A 27,113-nucleotide genomic window follows, 5' to 3' on the forward strand; every position below is an offset into this window, starting at 1 on the left:
TAAACAAAAGACTTTTTAATATTTTGTCTTAAGAATAAAATAACTTTTAAAAAATTTTGGAGTATTAACAGACAGTAAAAATAAGTACAACATGTCTCTGCCACGCCACGGCCATGGCCTACAGAGCAGCCAGCCAGCTATAGTCTACTTTTCTGAATTTCCTCAGCTCTTTCTCTTCAGATTTTGACAGCTGATGTAGAGCATCGTCTCCCAAGTCCGTGTTACTTGTTTCCTTGGCTTTTTCAGTAAGTTCATAGTCTTCATCTGAATCATCACTGTCTTTGGTTCCCTCCATATCTACATCTGGAGTTTCTTCAGCACTTTGACGATAACAGAATATAAACACAGTTAGATATTTCTAAATTAGGTTTTTTGTTTGTTTTTGTTTTGTTTTTAAATTAAAGACACCCACCTTGAAATACCATATAGAAAAAGCAACTCTAGTGAAAACACTGTGATAAGTGCCCCATGGAGCCCGAGCCATAAAGAAAACAAATGAATTTACAAAACGTGGAGCTCTGTCTTTAAGCAGGACAGCAACTCTTCTTCAGCTATTCACAGGCACTGCATGCAATAATCTTACGTCACTGCTACATGTGAAAGCTAAAATACAATATGGTGGATGACATTCCCAAACAACTCCAACATCTAGACAAACCATCCAGAATTCTCACCTTTTAGTCTCTTTAGACAGCAGCAGTGAGTTTACAAACAGAGAGCACAGGAAAGAAGCTGATGGCAGTACGTGGGCAGGGGTGTGAAGAAGCTATAGGCACACAGTAAAGTAACTTTGTTAGAAAGGTCACCCTTTGACACACTGTTGGTTCACCTCCTAATACCTTTTATTCTAAATGCCCAGCCAAACACAAAAGGCTTCCCTGAAGAAAAACGAAACCAAAGTAAACAGTACTTCCAGCTTCCTGCACTGTGCAGCCCCATCTTCTCACCCAGGTACAGGAGAGAATCACCCCACCAAGGTTCCTTACTTGTCTGGACACAAGATAAATCACTGTATCTGTCTCCCACGCTCTGCAGTACTGATCACTCACCTCAGTAATTGCAGGTATGTTCTCTGTTAAGGGGAGTTGTACCAACTCATTCTCTGAAGTTTCAGTTAACTTTGCATCCTGCTGTTGTCTGTGTTTTCCCAATATAAAAGAAAATGGGGTTGTTGGCAAACTTTCTTCTGCCAGGAGCTGTATGGATGTAAGAGAAGAGGAAATTATTTCAATAAAAAGATGGAAATTCTTTGACTGAACAGGTAAGTGCCAGTGAACTTATAAAACTATTCTGGTGAAAAGCTCAAAATCACATAATGTTACTCTCATGTCATACACAAAGCAACTGATGCCCAGTGTCCCACTTTCTATATGGGAGAGCTAGCCACAGACACTAATGAGAGGACCATGGTTTCCTTAATCTGGATAAATCCTGGAGTAGAATTAAATAACAAAACAAAACACAATGAAATACCCAGCAAATGGGGAGAAAAAGGCATCAGTAATTAACTTCATGAGGGAAAAAGTTGATCACAAAAAGAAAGTATGTGGACTGCCTGGCTATGAATGCTTTTCTATGTTAAGGCAATACAAACTTTCAGCTTCAAGAGCTTCAATAAATTCAACAGATAAGTAAATTTCGAATCCAGAATCTAAACACATTCTTACAGTTATGAAGTCTAAGCTAGTAAATAAAACTCTACTCACAATAACAAGATGTTTCTGTGATGACCTAGAGTTGTCCCTCAGTGTTCACGGAGGGCTGGTTCCAGAAAATAGTGCAGACAACAAGTTCCAAGATCCTTACAGTGGAGTGGGTTGGGGTCTCACTTAAACATAAGCTAAGCACATTTACCACCTACTCTGGCGTGCACCACCCCACCCATCTACAACGGATTATTTAGCCAATTCCATTCCATAAGTCAGACATGGCAGGCCAACTGACTCACTCTTTAAAACACAAGACTATACTCTTAGTTCTCTAAACGTTAGAGGAGCAGAGCAGAGTTTACAGGTATGTATTTAACAATTCCTTCTTAGAGCTCAGTAAGACATGTCTGTCACAGCTGAATTCTAACAGATAATTTTTAGAAAGACAACACAGCATATACCATAAATGGATAAAGTATGCCTACCTGTCTGCTTGTTGGTGTGAGTTTCTCTTCAGGAGACGTTGTACTGAATGTTAATAAGCACTAAAAAACAGATCAATTAATGGAACAAAATATACACGAGAAGGTGCAAGTGAAGTAAGATTATACAATGTCTTCAAATGTCAACTTTTCATTTTCATACGTACATCTGGCCAAAGAAAAGATTTAAATTTCTTTCAAAGGCCCCGTGGGAGTTATAAGACCATGGTTTGAGAAAAATGTAAAACCCTGTAACAAAATAAAAGCCACCAGTTTCCTCAACAGCAAACCAAATGGTAAAATTAGGGGAAAATGCTAATAAATGAATTAAAAGTAATTTAGGGGCTCAGTGCTTCCCTTCTGTTAACACAAAGCTTCAAGGTGTGGGGTACAGTGTGGGGTACAGTGTGGGGTGCAGTGCCGCTCACATTCTTAACACTGCTGCACTGACACTTTCATGACCATTGTTTTCCCCCCAGAGCTGAGGACTGAACCCAGGGCCTTGCACCTGCTAGGCAAGCATTCTGCCACTGAGCTAAATCCCCAACCTACTTGACCATTTCTTTTGGGAAATAAACCTTTACAAAACAAACTTTGTAAAATTATTTCTATAAACAGGCTACCGCTTTGGAGGGAGACAGTTACCTGTGATTTAGTTAGGAAGTAAAACTGAGATCTATTTAGCCACTGGTGAGCTTCTGAGGTGAATGATTCTGGGACATCTCGTGGAACGAACACTCCCCATTGGACTTCCTCTCTGGAGACATTCTTTTGGATATACAATGGCCTTGGCTCGCTAGGTTTAAATACAAACACTAAAGGGGAAACAGATAGATGTCATTTTACCTGCAGAGGATATTCTAGCCTCAGGCTGGCAGATCACACTAATGCTGTTGCCAGCCCACAGAGTCAATGGTCCTGCTCAGACTGCTGCTGCTGTTTGACAGGTATCTACTGAGTGCACAGTATGCACCAAACAGGTTAGCAATGAGGACTACTATCTGAAAATGAAAAGGGTTTCTGTTCCAGAGACCAGGGAATCTGTACAAGAGACAACAGAACGCTATACAAATATTTTGTTTGAAGTACCAAGAAAAGGATGCAGACATTGTGTCAGAAGCAGAGAAGTCCAGTTAACAGCCAGGGGAGATTCTGGAGCCGAGGGGGAACTGGCTTGTGGACGGTCAGGGATATGCTGGAGCACTTCGAACAGGGATGCGGATGTCTGTTTCTAGGTGTTGGGTAAGAGAGGACGGGCAGGCCCCAGACAAACAGCTGCATATATGTGAATTTCTGACTCAAAACAACTATGCTTCAGCTTACACTAAAAACAGTAGGAGAAAGGCCGCATGCTACCAGAGAATGGTTAGTACTTACAGTTTGAGCCAGTACTTACAGTCTGAGCCGGCTGACGACTGAGCCACGGCAGCAACATGGTCTGAGTAAGGGTCGGGCTCCATAACTCTAACATTTAACTTTGCACTCCACTGTACTGTGGGAAAAGTGACACACTTCTGAGAAGAGGTCCAGCAAAAGCTCAACTCTTTACAAGTGTTCTTCATCTTCCCTGGGATAGCTCAGTGTTACGCTTATGTGGAAGGATTTATCATTTCAGCTGACAATAGATACACACTGACATTGTCTGCAGGGGGGTTCAGTGAAGTGTGCAGCAGGAAGCAGGACTGCAGAAGGAACTTCAGCACTCCTTCCACACACCGTGTTAGCTCATTCAGATCCGTGGCTGACGCTATTCTGCTCTTACTAAACGTGGGTGACAGAGACTGCCACCCAGTCATTAGGAAATAATATCATACCTTCTCCGTGCCACCAAAGCCTCATTTTTCAGGAATACTTTGACAGACTATTTTCAAATATCAGAGCCTGGGAGCCTGCATACAATCAGCAGAGCTCTTCCTCAGGTACTGAAGATGAGTGTGGATCCACGCATCCTGAGCACACCGGCACAAGTGCCTGAATACTTACTGTCTGCAACTCACTACCAGCCACTGACTTAAAACTTTTGGTCAAGCAAAAAATTATATATTGTAGGGGTAAAGATATGAAAACAGGGTCCTTAATTCCTAAAAGGTCAAAGTCTAACTGCAGCATCCCACATGGGCTTACTTGAACAACTGAGCAGATTCCAACAGCAGAGAATCTCATTCTCAGTGGTGCCGAGAAGGTACTTTGAGCACGTCAGTCTTCCAAAGCAAAGGTGCCTAGGTCAGAACCACATCAAAGGTGAGCTGCAGGCCTGGAGCCCTGCGCTTAGTGCTACTCAACACAGACCTGTGAGCAGCCACAGCTTCATTCTGTTTGTGTTTCTAGTTCTTACAGCGATGGAAAAGGCGCTGAGCCAACAGAAAGGGGTTATTCAGGTTCCTGTATTTCTTTAGGAAAACAGGTGTAATGCTATGATCAATTCTCTTAAATGTTCTATCATGTAATAATCCACGCAACACAGAAACACACACACACACACACACACACACACACACACACACACACTTACACACATATATATAATATCATGCCACTTAACAAAACCTTATTTTATCCATTTACCTACAAAAGGAAAATTTGTACTCAGAAATTTTTACAAAGTAAGTTCAAAATCAGATATATTTAAAATGAGATGAAATTAGTCACCTATTATTTTGTCCTCAGGTCCGATAACCAGAAGCAGTGGTTTGAGTATTACATTGTGTTTTAAGGAAATGCACACCGGGGTCAACCAAGGTTAGCATAGCCTTGGTTTCTACACAATGCCCCATGAAAGTGTTTACTGTACTGAACAAAGCTGGGTACAAAAGCTCAATGTTAATCCTAGTTTAAGAAATGCTTATGAACTGCTCAGTAACTCACAAGTTACAGCTTCTCAACGTTTTGATTAAGTTCTTACTCTTATTCCCCAACAAACTACAGATTATCTCTTTGAGGAAAACATACATTATTTGAAGCTTAAAGCTTTTTAAATTAAAAATACACACATACATTGGTAGAGATACAAACTAATTTACCTACCTTATTTTCCCAGCTCGTTGGCAAAATGTACATTTTAGTTCCCATGTTTCTGAGTCCCATATTGTAACTATTTCCTCAAAACTAACGGCTAGTAAGGAGCCATCTTCAGAGAAACAACAATTGGTTGCTTGATACTTGTGGTAACTACCCACAAAGTCACAAGTCCAGCCAACGGCTTTTTCTGTAGAAGGAGAAACCATAACAAAAATGGCATAAATATGAAATAATGTTAAGAGACAGGTTATAAGCAGAAAAGTTAAACAAAGAAAAGAAACATAACAAAACCCCAGATTCCCCACAACTGTTGTAAATTAAAAGTGTAACCTATTGACTGGTATTTTTCCCCTTCCTGGAGACCTTGAGCTCCCTCTAGTGGAGAAGAGGGGATCTAGTGGCAGGAGCCTTTTAAGCTGCACCAAGCAGACACAAAATGCCCACCCACTTCCCCAAAGCACAGATTCTGGTGGAAAGGTATGTAAAAATTTAATATGAAAAATAGTCGTTAAAATTAAGTAACAGTTTATAGAATTCAACAAAGTGGAAAACACCTTCTCAAAAAGGACACAGATGCTGCTATAAATATACCACTTCTTAAAACTAGTTTTTCAACACAATCTATTGAGTGAACTTACTGTATATATCAGAGTCATCTGCTAATATCCACACTTTGAAGTGGCCATCTTTGCTAGCTGTGACCAGTATGGGTTTTTCATAGTTTTCTGCATTATTGAAACAGAGAGCTGTGATGTGGTCATCATGCGGCATGGCGATCTTTGTGTTAAGAACAAACCTAGTTGAAAGGAACCACAAGTCCATTCTCAGATGAGATACGGTATGCTAACACTCTGCACATCATGCAGTATCCTCAAAATGGGCAACAGAACTTAAGAGGTCTGGCTTCTTCTAAAAACAGACCAAAGAAAAACAAAAAACGAACGGCTGTGAAAGGCTCCATTTATATTGTGAAAACATGAAATAAAAAATGACCTATTCATGAGAGAGGACCGATAGGAATCACTTAATTCTGGGCCTCTTTTCTCACCTGTGAAATGTGGGGCAAAGGCTTAGTGTAAATGTGTGTTTTAGTCACTTGATATAATTGTCGTACTGCCTTAGTCTGCTAACCTACACCTAGTCATGTCTTACCTAGGCCTAGAATGTTTGCAGTCTCTGAAACTTACTGCTAAACAAGTTCACCCTTCCTATTTCTGGACTCTGGCTGACTGGTTCAACTCAGCTGTTCTGGTTCAAAACTCTGCGAGCTGACTGAGTCAATCTGGCTTCTTTCTCGGCCTCCAACTTTTTGTTCTGCTTGGCCTCAAACTAACTCTAGAGAAATCTGTTCTAATCTTTTGCTTCATTCCCTGGCTGGTCTGCCTTCACCTGTTTCTAACTTTTTCTCTCTCTGCAATCCTGTCTCTGTACAATTGTCCCAGTAAAACTACCTCCTACCACCTCTTTTTTTCTCTCTCTCTGCACTGCTTTCTTAAGTAGCTTCCCTTTCCTCTTCTCTTCTGAGGGCAGCATATCCTATCATGGTCAAACATAGGTCTTTCTTCTACAAGCTAACTTTACCCTCACTGCTTGGGATTAAAGGAGTGTACTAAGGGCCTGTCTGTATTCCTGCAGAGGGATTTAAAGGTGTGTGCCAAGGCACACTACAATTAGAAACAGTTTTTTTCAGTAAATAACACAATCTTGGGATTCACAGTGTGATCAAATATCCTGCAATACCTTAGTTACAATATTCCTTAGAAATATATCAAGCCAGGCTTGGTGGTGCATGCCACAAATCCCAGCATTTGGGAGGCAGAGACAGGCAAATCTGAGTTTGAACCAGTCTGGTCTAGACAGCAAATTCCAGAATATTTTTATTTGATTTGATTTTATTTTGTTTTGATTTTGAGGCAAGGACTCTGCATAGTCCTGGCTATTCTGGAATTTGCTCTCTAGACCAGGCTATGCAGAGTCCTTGCCTCAAAATCAAAACAAAACAAAAACCTGGCACAAAGACTCAATGAACAGTTCTTAAAAAAAAGCAGGGGTTGTTTACCTGAACATGAGACACATGTCTATACTCTCTCTTGACAGTGGTGGAAGAACCAAGGCACATTTGAATACTAATTCTGGATTTGCCTTAAAATGTATTATGTCGTTGGGTTACTACAATTCTTTCTCACGTTTCATCTTTTATGTGATGACATGGCATGACCTACACTGCATCAATGCTTTCTCAAAACAGAAAGCTAAAATAAAGCTTTAGTTCTAGAATGATACCACAAGCCCCATATCTGTATGTGTCAAAATGCAACAGCAGAAATACTGACGGTTTTAACTATAAAACAGAAACTCAGACGAGGCGGCCGCACCCTTGGGTTTTCTTGCTGTAGCTCCACAGCTTCATCTGCAGCTCCAGCTCATTCTCACTTTCTTGCCGTTGTTCAACTGTTGCCAACCACGAACCAGAGCAGCCGAAGGCAGCCTTCGTTAGTTCAATTTGGATTAGACCCTCATCATTGATGTACTCTTGCTGTATGATATCTAGCTGACAAGGTTAAAACGTCCAAAGTATTATTAATACAAGCATCTTTTATTTACAGTCCTATTATTAAGAAAAACTTTAAAGAAAACCTCAGGGCTAAGTTAACTATTACTTCAAAGAGTAAAAAATAAAAAGAGACAAGCAATGGTCCACGAAGACTAGCTTTCTGTTTATAACTGAGCCTTTAATCCCTTAAAATGGGTTTCCTTGTGTTTGGTAACAAAATAAAGTAGTTACTATTGATTGAAGAGCCCTCATGTGAAAAGCCACAGATCCAAAATATCCCAGACTTTTTTTAATGTTGACAATGTTCACAAAGATGTAAGAAATATTTTGGGACTAGGACCCAAGGCCAGCCTATGGGTGACTTTATTTAATAGTTTTAGCATTGTGCTACGATATGTCTTCACATGACGTTAGACATGTGATTTTCCTCTTGTGGTGTCAGGGAGGTGTTCAGAATTTTTAGATCTGGGAACACTTAAGACTTTGGATTTTGGCCAGGTGGTGGTGGTGCATGCTTTTAATCCCAGCACAAAGGCAGGCATATTTCTGAGTTCAAGGCAAGTCTAGTCTACAGAGTGAGTTCCAGGACAGTCAGGGCTACACAGAGAAATCCTGTCTCCAAAAAAACCAAACAAATAAAAAAGACTGGATTTTGAGATTAGAGATGCCCAACCATATTAAGCATAGTAAGTGCCCTTTTAGTAAATGTGGTGGGGGAGAGGGGCTGACTTTTTTCAAGTTCATAGGATATGGAAAGAAAGTTAGGTACTATGATAGTCATCTATAAAGAGGCACAAGAAAAGCGATTGCATTTTATTGCAAGAATACTGAAGTGCTCTTGTTTAACTTACACTAAAGTTTAGTGTCTGCATGTTAGACAGTTTTACCACACCGCAGGCCCAGACTTGTACTGTCGGTCCACACATGCTCACTCCTTTATCACTGTGACTCAGAGCGCATGTGTGGGCAGCAGCAACTGCATTAAGCTGATCGCAGACATTATCAGCTGTGTTCAAGCACAGATACACAGGATCAAGTATTGGGAGCTTCCAACTAAGCTACACAACCTTAATAGTACTGTAAAAAAAAACTTTCACTTGTTTTAAAGCTTAGTTTATGAATTAAAATCTTACATTATATAACTGCTTATCACCCTGGAGAGAATAAAACTGCAGGTGACCAGGCTTTCCATTCAAAACTAAAGCTTTGGTTCTTGGGTCAACCATCAAACCAGTAGATACACTCCTATCTGCAAAAGAAGCAACAGACAGTGGTTGAAGAGCAGCAGCCATTCCTCAGCTGTAGGGTCCCCGTCCACTTGAGTCTACAGTACCTTTTACTAGGCCTTGAATCACAGCAGATGCATCAAGGTTTCGGTGAATAACTGTTATCTCTGTTAAAACAGGGAAGAAAATAATTAAACATGAATAGGTCAGAATATTGAGGTGACAAGGATCAGATCTTTATGTTCCTTAATGTGCCAGAATACAAGACAATCCAGTAAGTTCAATTAAATCAGTGTTACTAGAAAATCAAAACTATAGTTTACAAGTTAGTTGAACACTTACGGATGGGGAGCTAAGTTTCTATTAAAGTCACTAACCTTTTCTTTCCAATTATGTGTGTTCATGTGTGTCTGTGTGTGTGTATATGTGTGAGCTCCTGAGTGCACATGCTGTGGAAGCTGCACAAGGACACTAGGTTCCCAAACTGGAGCTGGGGATGGTTGTGAGCCGCCTGATGTAGGTGCTGGGAACTAAGTAGGGTTCTGTGCAAGAGCAGTGCGTCTACTAATGTCTGAGCTCTCTGAGCCCAGTCTATGCTTTATAGACCGTACTCATGAACAAAGTGTTAATGTACACGGTGATCTAGGTGAGGAAAAATGGAAGAGAAGGTTGGGAAGAACAGCAAGCACCTCGGCTTCGTCACACACTGTAGAATTCATTCCAGCAAAAAAAAAAAAAAAAAGCTCCCAGCATTTGTGTGAAAATGTCATTACTTATGAAAATGGGAAAGCCCACTTAAAACCCACCATCCACTTTAAAACATTCTGAAAATATAACTGGCACAGCAATAAGCAAACACATTTAGCTTTATGTTTTCATAAAAATAATTTTGAAAATGATAGATCTGGTGACATCCGAGGCTAGAAAGGAGTAAAGAAAAAAACATACATTAAATCTCTACCATTTTCAACTAGTTTCAGGTCCCTTTATTTCCCACTCAGAAGCTGGTGACTAACTAACACCTCCTCACAATGAGAAATGTAGACTTACTGTTATCAGAGTGAGAAGTACAGAACAAATCTCCCGCAGGTGAGACCGAGATGTGCTCAATAGACGATCCTAATCGAGGAAGAAACTCTTTGTTCTTCTCTGATCCATCTCGCCACTCCACAAGCACACACTCCCGCCCACCACTCAGCAGACTGGTGCCTTTGCAGCCAAAGAAATAAAAAAAAAAAAATGGCAGAGTTTGAAGAAAAATAAAACAAAACCACACATATAAAAAAAGGCAAATATACTCAACACTTAAGCGATCTCTCTGGAACTTACAGAAGTGCCTTCATATCATTTTTAACTGGTTATTATCTTTAAGTTTTAGTTTACTTTCAATTGACACAGCTGTACATACAGACAGGGTACAATATGATGGTTACATACATATACAGTGTAACACTCAAATCATGTAACTTGAACAACTACCACCTTGAGCATTCATCTATTCCTTGTGATGAAACAATCAAAATTTTCTTTTATAGTTTCAAATAATAGCTATAACTACCCTATTGTGCAACAGAGGAAACCAAGCAAAGATGACCTACACATAAAATATTTGTCAATCACAAATCTGATAAGGGATTAATATTTATAAAATATAAAGAACTCAACTAATTCAAAAGCATAAATAATACAATTGAAGAATGAACAAAACAACCTTAACAGCCATTTCCCACAAGATACAAATAATCAACATGTGTATGAGAAAATTCTCCACATTAGTAAGTATTAGAAAAATCCACACAAATATCCAAAATGAAGCAGTGTTCCACTCTAGTCAGACTGTGACCAAGCATTCTTAGATACAGTCATTACAGAAACAGTGTCTACACTGCACTTAGCAAGCTCACTCTGGTATACATCCAAGTGAAATGAAACCAGAAACTTATTACCATCACATACAAAAACTCTGGCTCAATATTATCAACTAGCTATGATCAGCCCAAATAAAGCAAAGGACTATTTACAACACTCCAGTGTCAGCAGCTCTGGAAGGAGACGATAGGATTTAGTAATGTAAAGTTTATAGTGTATATTATTATATGCGTATGATCATTCCTCGCCATGAGATGCCATGAGAAGGGGAGAAGCCACAGTATAGAAAAGAATGAAGAGAAAGGGTAGATTAGATTAGGAGAGAACAAAGATACTATGTGAAACATACAAATAAATATATACCAGCATCTCAAAACCACACAGTATTCTTTTTTGGAGGTGAGTGAAAAGTAAGGAAGGTAAATAAACAGCCACAGTTTTTCATCTGTAGAGTTAAATCCTCTTCTTTCTGCTCTGTCTCAATCCTGAGGTCACAACAGTACTCCTGCAGACACAAGGTACCGTTCCCCAAATCCAAAGCTTCATTAGGCTGAATTTACCTTCTACTTCCTAGGCTCTAAAGAGCTAACCCTAAGTAAATCTACAAGCACGCAGGGCACACAGGGCCTGTCCTATCTAGTCTCCAGGAAGAACAAGCGAAGGACCAATCACTTTCCTGCTCCCTCTGAAGGCACAGTCTTCCCTAGCGAGCTTTCAGGATACAGACGTAACTGACACACACATGGGCCTAAAGGTGCTAAAAGTAAAAGGCACAACATACTATCTGTCTTTTAAAGAGAGAATTTCACAGTTTTTCTTCCTGTGTCTGTTATACAACCAACAAGGTCTGAATTTGAATTTAAAACAGGGAATCCTTAAGCAGGCAGATGGTCAGTTAAAGCAAGAGCTTCTAAATTACACCCAGGTTGAACTTCTACTTAACAGCCAGTGGACTTTATGTTAGTCACCATCTTAAACAATTCTCACCTCTTTCATCTGGGAAAGGAGAGTTAATGACAAACACTTCACTGGCCCAAAGACAGATGACAGAAAGCCCTGGCAGCTATTTGCATCCTATAAATGGCAGCAGCATCATTACCCACTATAACTTTATTGAAAGCTACTTCAAAACTGGGTCACACTTCACACAACAGGCTCTTCAGGTCAGGAAAATGAGCACAGGTGTAGACACTGGAATCTTGCAAGGTAAATTACACACTGGTATGTTGAGCAAAGCCCCAACGAAGGTAATGAAAGGATAGATTTTTAAAGTTTGATTTAACCATTTTAAGGATAGAAGGGAATATAGATTTAGCCCAGACCACGTGGGGCTGTCTTCCTGCGGCTTGGAACTGATGCAAAGAGCTTAAGATGCGAGGCAGAGAGCCAGTGATAGACGCAGTAAACATTAAGCTCCAAATACAGGGACAAAGTGTGGAGCAGAGACTGAAGGAAAGGCCATCTGAGGACTGCACCACCTGGGGATCCATCCCATATGCAGTCATCAAACTATTGCAGAGGCCATGAAGTGCTTGCTGACAGGAGGCTGATATAGCTGTCTCCTGAGAGGCTCTGCCGGAGCCTTATGGATACAGATGCAGATGCTGGCAGCCAACCATTGGACTGAGCACTGGAACCCCAATGGAGGAGTTAGAGAAAGGACTGAAAGAGCTGAAGGGGTTTGCAGCTCCACAGGAAGACTAATATCAACCAACCAGACCCCCCCCCAGAATTCCCAGGGACTAAACCACCAACCAAGGAGTACACATGAAGGGGCCCATGGTTCCAGCAGTGTATGTAGCAGAGGATGGCCGTGTTGGGCATCAATGGGAGGAGAGGCCCTTGGTTCCATGAAGGCTCAATGCCCCAGTGTAGGGAAATTCGAGGAGATGGGGACGAGGGAGTGGGTGGGTGGGGGAGCACCCTCATAGAAGCAGGAGGAGGGTGGATGGAACAGGAAATTTGGGGGGGGGCAGGAAAGGGGATAACATTTGAAATATAAAGAAAATATCCAATAAAATATAAATTAAAAAAAACCCCAAAATGTTTTGTTAAACAAACAAACCATTAAGCTCTATACAAGAGAGAAGTTAGGGAGAATGAATGAAAAATGCTTTTCATCTCAAATTGAAAAAGTCTTCCCAGGACAAATTCTTGGGATCCAAAGATCTACATGATCTACTCATGGGATTTATTTGCCTGGTAGGACAAAAATAGAGCCTGGAAATAGGCTTATATAGTAAGTAGACATAGATAATAAAATATTGAGGCATCTGATCTTAAAAAAATTAGATCGAAAGCAGAGGTAGGCCGCCTAGCCTATTTCAGACAGTAGAAACTTAGGCCTGAATCTCATGAAGGACAGGACAGGAGACAGCAGAAATACTGACTCATTGGTTAATATTTGTTCAGATTGCTTTATTTACTTTGAATTGTTTTATTTATCAAAATGAGTGTAGTTCTGAGTTGTGTGGTTATATTAAAATTCCTCTGAGAGGGAGGTCAAGCTAAACGTTTAATGAATCCCAGTTACTGGACCAAGGAATTGTTATTTTGAAAGAAAGTCTCTCCATGTGTGTTGACAGGAAAGGAGACGAGGCTCTGGGCCCCTTCCAGGGTGATAGGGATCAGCTATGACAGGGAAACCTTCTGAAGAACTAGGAAAACTCAAGGGAATCAAACAGGACAGGTAAAGATTCTCCAGGCCATCCTTCACATGTCATGAATGACATTACAACTGGCTATTAATAACATTAGCTTATAAAAAAGACACCTGTCTTTCATCTGCTCAAACAGGGAGCAGAATTTTATCCTTAACTGATCTGTATACCCTGCAGAAACCATAGGAAAATCTTAATGGTACTAAAAGTTTGGTCGTGAGATTCCTATATTACAGAATGTACATCTTTGGCAAGATTCATCCTCAGAGATGCTGAACGGACTTGCTTGGCCCCTGGCTTCTGGTTGCTTCCCAAAACAGCTTCGGGGATTGCCACAGATTCCAGGTCATCTTGCCTCATCCAACCTTTCAGATGGATCCCATCAGAACTTTAGTCAAGCCCTGAGCCTCCTAAGCATACTGGACAATAGACGCTAAAGCTAGCTTTCTTAGGTCTAATCAATTTTTTTGTCACCCTTATTTAGCAGGAAGAAGATATGGAGAGTTGTTATCCTGATCCTTTGGGTTTGGGTGTCTGGTTACGGTTATTTTTTACAAATTATAGATAGGTTGTCATATTAAGAGATAATTTGGAAATGGTCATAATTTTGAACAGGGAGGAATTAGATGGGATGGATTACTGAATTTTATCCTTGAACAAAGCATTGTGTAGCCATAATTTTAACTGGTAGAAATCTTTATAACTGATGTAAAGTTGAAACTGCAATTTCCTTCATTGGTAGAGAACTTATTTTAATATAGATTTAAGGTTTTCATTGGTATGAATCTGTATATTGATACAAAATTTGAGATTAATACTGTTCCTCTTAGATAGACATTGTGCCTATACAACTCATTTAAAAACACAAGGCTTAGACCCAGTCCTTGTAAAACTGCTTTACAAACTATTTAAGATGAGTAAGCAACACAAGTTAAAGGGTCAGAGAGCAAACTCACGGTTATGTTAGATTCTGACTTAATTATAAGAAGATGTTTTCAATATTTTTCAATTAGAAATGGCTAAGAGTAGTCAAGGTTTAACAGTTCAAGATACCATACTTAGGCAGTCTTCAAAAACATCAGAAATCCACAGAATATGACATTTATTTAACCTTTTGACAATGAGACAGACTGCCTGCTCCAGTTTCCCCATTCTCTTACAAAAAAAAAAAAACCTAACAACAACAAAAACAAACAAACAAACAAACAAAAAACCATCTTTATCTCCAGGGAAGGTTGGAGATAAACTGCCTATTTCAGCTGCAGTCAAAATACTGTCTGGGAAAAGGACACACTATGTGGAATAGTTAACTGATAGCTCTGCCAAGACAGGGTAAACAGTTCTGCTTTTTGCAAAGGTCTGTCAGATGATCCTGGACCAGAAAAGGCTGAAGACTGATGCTCCAACATTTTGAAAAATTCGGGGGTTGCCCAGGTAGTCAGCTGTCTGTACAATTGTTTAAGTTTGAGAAGCTATGTTTGGTGCTTCCTATACACCCAGGTAATGTTTTAAGTCATTCTCAGATTTCTGGAGGGGCTAAAGACTCGTTATAGTTTTGTAATCAACCTCAAGTTGTTTAGCATTGCGAGAAAGGTTATAGAGTGAAAGATGTGGTTTTCTGATGGTGTTACAGGCTAAATAAACATAATCCAGGGATAGAATCATAATTCTCTAAGTTAGGAATGATGGTAGAGTACTTTATCTAATTGATAAATATGTTGGAGCAGATGTTAATTGTATATCATACTTTGTAATTTACATGACCGTTATGGTTTTGTTCAATTTTTGTCTGGGAGGTTTTTTTTTTTTTTTTTTTTTAAATACAGAAAAGGTGAAATGTAGGGGAATGCTAAGGTCCTATTCCCAGCTGGTTCTTGATCCATCAATAAAGATCCCAGTGACCAATGACTGAGGATGGGGTGAAACACTTAAGAGTTGCATAGGAGGATGCAGGCAGAATTGAGAGAGCTGGAAGAGTAGCTTCAGGAGATAAAGCCAACTGCCATGTGAGTTTTGGCTTTGAGCGGCCAATGTCCACTCTATCTGCTTATGCCGGGGTGGCAGGAGATGTTTAGCAGTGCTCAGTTTATTGATTAGCATTTTAAGATTAAATTGTGTGTGTGTTGTCTTTATCTGTGGATCAAGGAAATCTGGCTAAGGGTTGGTAGTACCACCCGTTCTCGGAGCTTAGGTGGGGTAGCAAAAGCTACATGAAACAAAACAAGAGTGTTCACAAGCTGACTCCTGTAACTTGCTTTTTTGTGACAGGGTCTCACTTCAAGGCTTAAGTAGGTCCTGAACTCATGGTGATTCTCCTGCCTCAGCCTTCCAAACAATGGGATTATAGTTGTAAATTCCAACATTTGATACAGATATTTCTAAGCTTCCTTTAAATTATGAAAGAGGCACTTACCTGATACTGTAAAAGCCAAATCCATAACCATGTCGTGGTGCCAATGCAAACATGTGTATGTGTACTTCTTATCATCATGAAAATCCCTCCTGTTGGGGAAAACAAAATGCTTTTTAAAATGTTTTCCCCTCCTGTAATACATCCTGATTACAGTTTCCCTCCCTCCACTCCCAGCTCCTCCCCACCTCCCCTACCATCCAGATCCATTCCCTTTCTGTTTGATTAGAAAACAAACAGGCTTCTGAGACAGTAATAAAATAAAATATAGTAAGATAAAACAGAAACTAAGACATCAGAATTAGACCAAACAAGCAGAAAAGAGTCTCCCTGAGAGAAGTAATTTGATGGAGACGTCCCATTTAGGCTTAGAAAACAAGCTCTTAACCTCAGGTGCCAAATAGAAAACAATGGCATGTTAAATCCAATAAACCACAGTCCCAAGTGTTCTGGCATCAATACTTAAACACTTTGTTCCTTGTAACCAGATGAACTTCTATAAGCAAAGTTATCATGGCACTCACTGTGCCACCCACTAGATACTCAGCACTGTCTCAGTTTCCTGTTTTAGTTAAAAGGCTGAGAACAAGGTTTTCTTCAATAAAATGGTTCCAGGTGACATGCAGTGCTTCTCTTTCTTCAGAAGCTTAGGTTAGGAATCCTACATGGACGAATGATGGGACAGCACCATTCCAGGAATGGAAGGTGGTAGCAGAGCCACCTTCTGCAGCAGTGATGTTCCACACTCTCTCTTTTTGGACCCAGAGACAGCGCTGCCCTGTAGGATGAGTGTGAAGCAGTATACATGTGATCCCATGTTTTCTGGAGTTCACTGACCAAAGGCGGATTTTGCCGTCCATGTGACCAGATGCAATGCAGTCTTCCTTTGGGTGGCAGGCTACACACGTGAACTTGTTTTTTGCATTCTTCTTGTTTTTTGTTGATGGTAAAGTAAAACTAGGAACAAGAAAAACAACAACTTTCCCTTGGTTATGAATCAAGTATTCGGTTTGGTAAACATTTACGAATGTACAGTATAAACTTCATGTGACCCATGTCTTGTCACAAGACCTTGCCAATGCACTCTGCTAAGATTAAAGCTACGAAGACAGTCCTTTTAGTACCTTTTGCTGGCCTGTGGATAGAAAATTCCTCTCTGAACCAAAATTTTAGTATTAAACTTATGGCCATGCTTAGTAAATTCAAACAGAAGCAACTGACTTTATGTGTCCTAATGGGACAAATTCAGAAGGATAAATCCATTTGCTATGTCTCAGCTCTTACTCTACCATCATGTACTAAAACATGTGAACAGGATGCTCCCACTGTCTGAAACAAGACCCTAGAAACAGGTTTGGACAACGCTATATAACAAGTGCTCCAGTAAATACAACAAAGCCAATAAAATGGAATTCTTACTTGCATGTTTTTTTCTTTTTTAAAAAATAAACAGATAAGTAAAAGTCCCGAACTGCAGCAACATATTCTCCCTGGTGGTTTAAGCAGAAGGTAACATTAAACAAAACAAAACAAAACAAACAAACAAACAAAAAAACTCAAGACTGTATTACTATAAAATGATTTGCTAAACTTTGGCCATGGAAAAGATAATTTTACCTTTAGAATTAAGCCCTAAATTCTACAACTATATCTTTAAGTGTAGCGGTTTACACATTTTCCCATCAGGCATATATACAACACCATGCCATGTTTGGCTGAATCTACGTAACTGTTGCCAAACAGTTATTCAGGCCTAGAAACGTTTCCTTCACCCCAAGAATGCATCCCCCCCATTAGTCACTCCTCAAGGCTCCAGTCACACCGGCGACTGTCACTGTATCATCGCAGCCTGTTTCAGTCTACATGCTGCAGCTGTGGCTCAACACGTCCTTTTGGAATTTACCTATACCCTTAGTGTATTGTTAATTTCTTCTCATTGTTGAGCTGCATCTGGCTGAAGAAATCCACCCAGCTTCTGTTGTTTGGCTGGCTGACTCTGGGTTGTCAGCTTATTTCAGGACCATGGGAAACAGTCATTACTCCTACAGGTGCCATTCTGCTATCATGTTCTGTTTCTCCAGGCGCAGGGAATTTAACTTTGCTCCTCATCTTGACACTATTAGTAATTCTGGTGGAGGTGAAGGGAATTCTAACTATGATTTTACCCACTGTGGTAACCAGTAAGACTGATCAGTAAGACTGAGTCTGACAGTGACACTGACGAAGCAATCCATCTTCTCTGAGAAACTAACCCTGCCCCGAAGAACAATACAATGACTGGAAAAAACCCAAGGCTAATGCAAGTGACTTGAAAAAGTCTATAAAGGCCTTTAAATATTGTCACTGGTGAGACTGAAGATTTTCTTTCCTCATATTTTCTGTAGTATCTGAATTTCCTATGATGGGAAATGTTTACTATAGATACAGAGCTCGTATTTTCTAAAGATACACAACAAAGCCTAAAGTGGAAAAACATCAGTGTTTTATATGAAACAGGGAAAGAAAACAGTACAAATACCACACTTGGTTATTTTGGGGAAAATTGTAAAAGAGCCAAGGACAGAATACATGACATAAGGATAGTTCTAAAAACGGGCATACCATAATCCAGAAATGCTTGCTAAGGCAATGTTTCAGTGTTTTAGCCACTAACAAAAGTGTACGAATGCACTGGATCATCAGTGTTGTGGGGAAAAATTTCAGGGAATAGATTTCACATATAAACAGAAAGCAACAGAACAAACACACCTCATTTCCAAAGGCAATGCACTTGGGGGACCTGTTTATGTAATCCAAAACAAAGGTGAGCTCCTTAGCTTCCACGTTTCGGCTTGTTGATTTGGGCAGTTTCACTGATACCAGCTGAAATATGTCTGATCAGAGAAAGTCATTTATTACAAAGTTTCTCTAAAGCATGTACACTTATTCATCCAAAACAGTTTTGTAATTGGAGTTTGGCACATTCAAATACCAAGACTGCAACAGTAGGACATTTTGAACAAAATGTTCCACATGGGTGAAGGGAACTAAACCCAGGCCCTCTGGAAGAGCAGCAGTGCTCTTAAGTGCTGAGTCCCTGCTCCAGACCCTGAACTCTCCATTTGACTGGAGTCTAAATCTATAACTCCTGGCTCTCTGTAGAAATAGAAAACTTACACAGGAGTGTTTTATGTTTCAAAGTACTCAGCCGCAGTTTAAAGGGTCTATGTGGGCACACACCTTTAATCCCAGCAGGGTCAGGGTCAGGGTTGAAGGCAGAGGCAGGAAGTATTCTGTGAGTTTGAAGTCAGCCTGGTCTACACAGTGAGTTCCAGGACAGGTAAAACTATAAAACTATAAAGATTTGTCTCAAAAAGCCCAATAAATAAAATAAAATGGGACTGAAAAATGAAAATAGTATTGGTGAATTAAGCAACCAAAAGAACAAAGCCACACGAGAGCTTTCTGAAATGTGTGGCTAGGGAGATCACTTATTAGCGTTCACGAACTCATGAAAACCCATGTTTGTTCCTTCTGTAATTGGAGCTTGCTTCAATTTCAGAAGCTGGCACCACAGGTATCCAGACAGGAGGGTCCCTGGGACTTGGGGAAGCTAGTATAGCTCCATCACCACGCTGCAGGTGAAGAGAGACCATGTCTCAAAACTTAAGTGGAGAGATAAAGGGAGACACCTGGAGTCGACTTCTTGGCTCTATGTATATAATCGTATGTACTTACACGTGTGTAAGTTAGCTATGGCTTGTATAATAATAGGTGCACAAATCAAAGGCCGCTGAAATTCAACCAGAAGTGAAGCTAAAGCAACTCTTTGGTGTACATATAGTTATTCCATGTAGTAAAAAATGAAAGTGATTTTCATACTAAAGATTTGCATGTGCTTGTATATTTTTACATAAAGGATTAAATCTTGGGCAGCCCAGCTGACTATAGTCACTATATTAAAGCTTCTTTTAACTTTTAATCCGAATACAACTGCATCTCATGGGGAGCAGTGCTCTTGAATCCCAGCATTAAAATTTTTCGTTGGGTAACTTCATGTTGATATCCTGTTACATCAAATTCTATGCTGGAGAAAATCTATCTGTAATTACTGACAATGTTGTAGACATCCCTAGAATGCTAATATGTAATAGTTCAATGCTAGTAAACAGAATAACAATTCAGCCTCACTACCAGTTCTTTATATCAATTTATATCTATATTATTTGGTATAAATCAAGATCAACAAATAAAAGGATGGTGATGGGCTGGAGAGGTGGCTCAACCATTAAACGTTAGGCTCCCAATGAAAAATATAAGAATAACATACTAAAATTCAGGAGAAAGACAGCTTCTTGCCTGGCTTTAACACTGAACTCTGAGTCCACTATAAACACTCCCTCCCTCCCTCTTCCCTCTTCCCTTTCTCTCTCTCCCCCTCACATGGTAACCATTAAACACGTAAGATTTCAGAACTAAAAGTCTCATTAAAGGATAATGATAGCAATTTACATGCCAACTCAAAAACTGCTAGTTTGAGATTAAAACTAGTGTTGAGACCCTTGTAATTTTGAGAAACTGTGAAGATCGATTTGACGTCCACAAAAACGAGTTAAGTGCATTATACTGTACCTGGCTCTTCTTTGCTTATTGTAAGGAAGACGGAATCTCCAGCATGGGGAGGAATAAAGAGGGCATGGAGTTTAGGTCCAACAGTGAAAGTCTGAAAGAGATAACGAGTCACTCCAATGCAGTATCCAGTCCCTCCAGCAGAACACAGAACTCACAGGGCAATTTAAGGTCTTCTTACTGATGTTTTCCTACCTCAAGAAAGTACCTGTCTATAGAGGCCATATACACTATTTGATGATTTATCTTTTATATACCTTCCTGGCTTTTCAATGATTGCATAGTTTATGGAACAGCAGGTTATATAGATTTTTTTCCACTATAATTTAAGGACTACATAACAAGACATTTCCATGATATAACTGAAATATAACAAGATATTTCAAAGATGTAAATTCTTACAGAAAAAAGTACTGTAATTTTGGTTTTCCTCTTATCGACTGCATATATAAAAATCTGTGTAAACTGTACTCATTACTGCACTCAATGTGTAGTTTAGCAAGGGGGAAATCACTCTATTTGTTTAAATTTATGCTACTAAAATTAATAGGATGAACCACCTCGTCATGGTAGCATGGTAACTAGCATTTCTTTTTCTGTCAATTCCTAGCTTACTTTTGACTCCCCCACTCCTCCCTGAAAATGCTGGGACAGAAGCCAGGGCTGCACACAGACACTCCACCACTGAGCCATACTTCCAGTGTCCCTGCTCACTCATCTCCCATCCGCTCGGCCTAACTCGTTGTTTCTTATTGGCTTGTAAAATACTTTCTCTCAGTGCTTTTATCTTCTTTTTATGGTAGAATCTTGAAATTTTTTTATAGTTCAAATTATGCATTAAAAAAAATAACGTTACATTTCTTAACTTGTTCAGGAAGTCTCTTAAAAATTAGGCTTTACAGAAGAGAACTAAGAGCAATACACATACCTTTATCAAAATGCCATCAAGATAGTCCCACAGCTTAATTGTGCCATCAAAGGAACAAGAGTAGAGCTAAAGGGTAAAATAGTACAAGAGAGATTAAACACCATTCCAATGACACCAAATGAATAATGAAAGCAGAAAGGACTGGGTCTTGTGCATTATCTCACCATTGGCGTTGAAGAGGTAGTAAAAATCATAAAAGTTGAATATCTCTATTTAAAATTTAAGTGCAAAGCTTTGTGAGCCCCAACATGATACTCAAAAAGTATCAGATTCAGAATGCACAGTAAAACAAATATTCCCCCAAATATGAAACACTTTCTGCCCAAAGTATTTGAAATAAAGGAAACCAGTGGTTTCTGCAAAATCATCTAATTAAAACAATCCAATGATTGCAGCTTTTAAACAGAAAGGAAGGAGATGGAATCAGTGTTCCATTCTGCAGTGATGTGGTACGGAGCTGGTGACGAGCACGCAAGGATTTGCTCTCGTTTATCGGAAGCCCAGTTCTTTTTCATTGGTGTGACTGCATTTGTCTTCCCTAAGCATTAAAAAAGTTCCTGAAATGATGAGAACACTCCTCTGTGTAACCCAATCCATCGAGGACCAATACTTTAAAATCGTAGTAGGAATTTTTGCACACTGAGACTCTACGGCAACTCCATGGTGCTGTCAAGTTCCAGGACTGTCAGCCTTTGCTGTGCGTCACTCCAGAATGCTTGACAGTGGAGAGCTTTAGTCTGTGGGCCATTCTTGGCGAGTACAGATCGTAACACATAGCATCATGTCTGTTAAATATGCTTAGCTTTACTAGGGTTTCAAAGATTTGTTATGAGAAAATATCCTGTTTATAAGGTTTATAAATAATCTTAATTTGATAAAAGGACCATTTTGACATTTTTTGTGAACTGAGTCATGGATTAAAAATAAAAACTACTTGAGTAAAACAATATTATATTCTCAAGCAAAATAATTATCTTAAGTAGAAAATAAAACTAGATATTTTATCCAAGAATCATACACATGGATTAACAAAACAGTTAAAAATATAATCATTGTTAAAATGGAGAACTCTCAGGTTCACACAATTTTTATCCTGCAACCTCATCTCAACCTACTAATAAGACTGCTCTTGTCTGCATGGCCCTTGATAGATGGAGCATGCATCAACTGATTGTATAGATGGCACTAATTAGTTTTGGGGGTGGTGGTGGTGCAGGGAGAGGGAGAGGGAGGGAGGGAGAGGGAGAGAAAGAGAGAGAGAAAGGGAGAGAGGGGGAGAGAGAGAGGGAGAGAGGGATAGAGGGAGAGAGTGAGAGAGAGAGAGAAAATATACCGTTGGGTGTATCTGGAAAGGAGGGTGGATCTTGGGGAGAGGGGTGCATACGATCATAATGTATAAAATTCTCAAAAAATTAGTAAAATATTTTAAAAATACTTCTGACTTTAAGAAAAAACTTATACAATATGTATATATAGTTTTTTTGTCTACTAACAAAGGTTAGTAACACTGATTTTAACTGAAGAACACTTTTTTTTCATTAAAAGCCTGTGAAGGATACATATGTAATAAGGAATAAAAAAATATAACTGGATCATACAGAAGAGTTATCTGACTCTGATTTTTAAGAGCAGATCTTGGAGAACTTTAGTGAGAAAACATGAGTGTTATTTTATGTCCTGTCTTTTATGGCACAGTCATGGGTGGCAATGTAAATCTTCTCAAAACCAAGTAATAGCCTCCATGTTGCTATGACTAATGCAGAAATAGAAACTTGTTAAAACTTATACCAAGAGCAAAATATTGAAATAAATTTAATTTATTTAAAAATTGGAACTTAAGGGCACATGTTTAGATAGTCACAATAATCAAGAATCCATTTAACTGCACCTATATTTCAGAACCTCATGTAGATAAAAACATCCTTATCAAGTACCAGCTGTTAGCATCACGCAGGTGAAATAGTTCACAGAATATCCTATGGGCAGTGTAGTTCTAGGCTGTGGTCCTCTTTCCACTCTCAGAAAACTGAAAAAATACCCTGAATAGAAGTTACAGATTACTCTCTGGTCATAATCTGTAAAGTATCCACTGCAAACTTAACCTAATTGTTTCTGTTAACAGTAAAAGCAATGCAAGCATGTTCAATTACAAACTGGCACCTGCAGATGGTTGTTGGGGTTGATGAGGATTCCAGACACCAGATGCTTGTGCCCATGCAGAATGTGCACACACTCTTCTGTGGCTGTGCTGTAGACCTTAACAAAGTCTCCCGAGACACAGAAGATATACCTGGAAAAAAGAGAGAAATCTAAGTCTCACATATTATACAGACAGTATATAATAACAGGCAAATACCTTTCAAAATAGTTCAAGAATTGTATATTCAAGTGTATGTGTTATCAACCCTAAGGGGATATGAGATGTTCTACTAACGCAGAAAGACACAGCATTCGTCTGCCAACAGTCCAGTTCTCCCTTGCTAACTGGAGACATCAGCTCACAAACGCCGAGTAAAAGGTTCTGCTCTCAATGGTGAGGTCCAGGTTACTCTTGTATACATATCCATCTGCTTTCTAACTGTTGAAATACTAATTTTGTTTATATCGACTTGTAGTTGTGGCTTTTCCCCACACACCAGATGCTCCTTCATTAACCAAAGTGGTTACATTCATAATAGAACTTAACATAAGAAAAGTTCAGAAAGGGCATTTGCTCTGTTCGATTGTATTTCACACTGTTCTCACTGCGGAAGTCTCAAATCATTGAGGACCCAGTCAGACTATTCTCTGTGCTGCCAAACAACCCACACATGACTTTATCCTAAGAAGAACTATGATGCTGACTAGGGTTGCTACAGCCTGCTTTGTTGAATCTATGATACTGGGTTGCTTATCTATGCACATCTTTGAGGCCAGAATGTGGCTTATAATTGACGGTATGTTTAAGATATACTGGCCAACAGGTGTAATAAACCCAAGAAAGCAATCACTACAAAGCACCTATAGTGTTTGGTGTTCTTCATGGCTAGACCCTTGATCCTGAGTACTTTAGTTGAGAGGCTAAAATCTGTAGCCTGGACCATTCTCCTAAGGAGTTCTTAGCTTTAATGAGTGGTTGACACAGTTAGGTTTTATATTCACACTAGGGAAACTCTACAAAACTTGACCTTAACCCTCCTCAAATAAAGATACAAAAACAAACAAACAAACAAACAAACAAACCAAAGCCCAAAGGTTTTTTGACTAAACAGCAAAAATAAAACTGGATAACCTCCCTTCCTATCCTATTCTCCACATCACATGCCACTGCTAACCATACAATCTGTTCAATACAAACACATTTCTCTAGGTTGGGCCTGATGACACAGGCCTGTAACTCCATCCACTTAAGAAGCCGAGGCAGGAGCAGCATAGCTTCCTGGAGTACATAGTGAGTTCAAAACCAACCTGAGCAACTCAGTGAGACCCCTCCCAAATGGAAATAAACAAAAGAGCAGGTGCCCACATTTGGGTGGAGCAGGTGCTAGGAAGCAGATCTCAGTGAGAGAGTGCTTGTCTAGTATGTGCATGGTCCTAGGCTCCATTTCCACAACACTAAGTGAAAACAGAAAACAAAGCGAACCAAGCCATTAACCTTTTGGATACAATTGTGTACCTATAAGGGAGGCTCTCCATTCATAGAACAACCAATAGACAACCTTCTCGGCTTAGCCGAATGTGGGTGTTTAAATGACAATGGAATGGTCCCCACAGGCTCAGATGTTTAAAAGCTTGGTCCCCAAGTGGAGGAATTATTCCTGAAGTATTAGGAGGCAGGCCCTTGTTGCACGAGGTATGCCACTGGGGGCAGGCTTGAAGATTTCAAAAGCCTAATCCATTCTCAGCTCTCTCTGCTTTGGGGTGTCTACAGTACTGCTCCAGCACCATGCCTGTCTGCCACACCCCCCTCCCCTGCCTCCAGCACGATGGAAGTCATGGATTCTAACCTCTGCAACTGTGAGCCCCAAATTAAACATTTTATTTTATAAGTTTCTTTGGTCCTACTATTTTCTAATGCAATAGAAAAGGATATTATACCAGACAATAGCCCTCTGCAATCTTCATCTTCCTCACTATAAAGTAACAAAGTCTTTAAAAGCAACTAGGGTTTCAAACATCTACTACTGACTTTTCTATTATTCACCACACAGTGAGTTTCCTGTCTTGATTTTTGTCAGCTCAGCTAGTTACAGATCAAACAGTTGACCAAAGCTGTTTAAAAAAAAAAAAAAAAAATCCTATCAGACTTGGCAAATGAAATGGACCAAATACCTCATTTAATAGACATGGTGAGGCACAGTTCAATGGATGGTGAAAATGAATATAAGGATGAATTTGAAGGGGCAGAACTGTGACAACTCCTTTATGTCCATTTTATCCCTTTAATTCATAAAACAATGTCAACAAAAACCCCTATACTGGTAAGACTTACCTTTCAAAAACCCTTGACTTGTATGTGTTGAGAGTTCCTTTCATCGTGCATGCACTGAACAACTACCACATACCCACAGGCAGGGTACTGAGGGAGAGCACACTCTCCATATCTTTACCTTTCTAAAATAGAAAGGGGTTTTACTAAGTATCTAATGTAGATTCAGAGTGCTTTGAAAAACCACCCCTGCTACACACCTCTTCTTAGATGATACAACGTAGCAGCAACAATGCCAGAGAACTGAAAGCCACTGTTGTAAAAGTTGTGCGCATAGAGTCGTTTTGTACTACATATCTAACATCGGTTTTTATGTAAAGCTCAAAAAAAAAAAAAAAAAAAAAAGGAAGGAAGAAAAAAGGGCTGCTAATAATAATGATGGTTTTCCCTGGGAAAAGGCTGAATCGTTAATGATTTAGAAATCCAAAATGTTCCATACGAGGAGCATGCACATTCATCTGCAAGGGCAGAACGGTGTATATACAGGGCCATTTTCCAACCGAGAGGCTCCTGCACTCTTCTAGATACCTGACCTGCCCCTGTACCCCTCAATCTTCCCGCAGGTAGAGTCTGCGGAGCCAGAGCACACAGATGCAGCAACAAAACCCGGCGGCTCCGGGCGCTCCGGGTCGGGACACGCGCCGCGCCGCGCCGCGGAGTCTAGCCTCGTAGCGGGACGTAGGGCCGCGTCGCGCCGCGCCCGACAAACCCCTCCCTGGCCCACGGTGCCCGGAGCCCTGTGGGCCCGCAGCCTACTGCATACTTGGAATCCACAGAGAACACCGCTCTCCTGAAGTTCAGCCGGCTACCGCCGCAGCGAACCACGCGGACTCTCTCCTCTACCATCTTCACGCGGACGCAGGAACCACCGAGCACCGGCCGATTACGAACTTCCTTCGCAGGCCGACTGGCGTGAGCTTGTTTCTCCGCCCGCAGTCCTCCTGGGCTTCTCTAGCTCCGAGACTCTATGGTTAGGCGCCACGCCTACGCCGCCATCTTTAGTTTGGGCACTGTCAAATTAAAACGCTTGCTTAAAAAAAAAAAACGCACAAAATTAAATCACATCACACGCCGCTACTAAACCGACTCTAAAGGTTCAGCCAGAAGCGGAAGTGAACATCATTTCTCCTACTGAATACCTTGCCTTTTCTGTCACTGTGATTGGGCGACAGCAAGATGACGTAATCACCCTACTCCAATTTACCTTTTTGCCTTTCTGGGAGGAGGCGGGCAAAGAGCCT

The 27,113-nt window shown here is 40.1% G+C and overlaps 1 protein-coding gene across 1 annotated transcript; it reads right to left on the bottom strand.

Moving 5' to 3' along the window:
- Wdr75 (WD repeat domain 75) lies at window positions 1-27,005 on the bottom strand. Its single transcript, XM_034498440.1, has 21 exons — window positions 26,636-27,005; window positions 23,565-23,694; window positions 21,405-21,470; window positions 20,480-20,570; window positions 18,617-18,741; window positions 17,288-17,358; window positions 16,706-16,825; window positions 15,872-15,960; window positions 9,980-10,138; window positions 9,037-9,096; window positions 8,837-8,952; window positions 7,525-7,700; window positions 5,788-5,945; window positions 5,156-5,336; window positions 4,256-4,350; window positions 3,528-3,623; window positions 2,777-2,946; window positions 2,135-2,194; window positions 1,050-1,196; window positions 675-766; window positions 1-320 (listed from the first exon to the last, which is right to left on the bottom strand). The coding sequence occupies exons 1-21, from the start codon at window positions 26,716-26,718 to the stop codon at window positions 119-121; spliced, it is 2,487 nt and encodes an 828-aa protein (XP_034354331.1). The 5' UTR covers window positions 26,719-27,005; the 3' UTR covers window positions 1-118.
- Window positions 27,006-27,113: the final 108 nt, after the last annotated feature.

Source organism: Arvicanthis niloticus, chromosome 3, assembly GCF_011762505.2.
Source record: "Arvicanthis niloticus isolate mArvNil1 chromosome 3, mArvNil1.pat.X, whole genome shotgun sequence".
Classification (NCBI taxonomy): Eukaryota; Metazoa; Chordata; class Mammalia; order Rodentia; family Muridae; genus Arvicanthis; species Arvicanthis niloticus.

Coding starts and splice junctions, on each gene's coding strand:
- Wdr75 (XM_034498440.1), bottom strand. CDS start 26,718: ATGGTAGAGGAGAGAGTCCGCGTGGTTCGCTGCGGCGGTAGCCGGCTG. Junction 17,359..18,616: donor GCATTGCCTTTGGAAATGAG/GTGTGTTTGTTC, acceptor TTAAACCACCAG/GGAGAATATGTTGCTGCAGT. Junction 2,195..2,776: donor ACTTCCTAACTAAATCACAG/GTAACTGTCTCC, acceptor TCTGTTTTTTAG/TGCTTATTAACATTCAGTAC.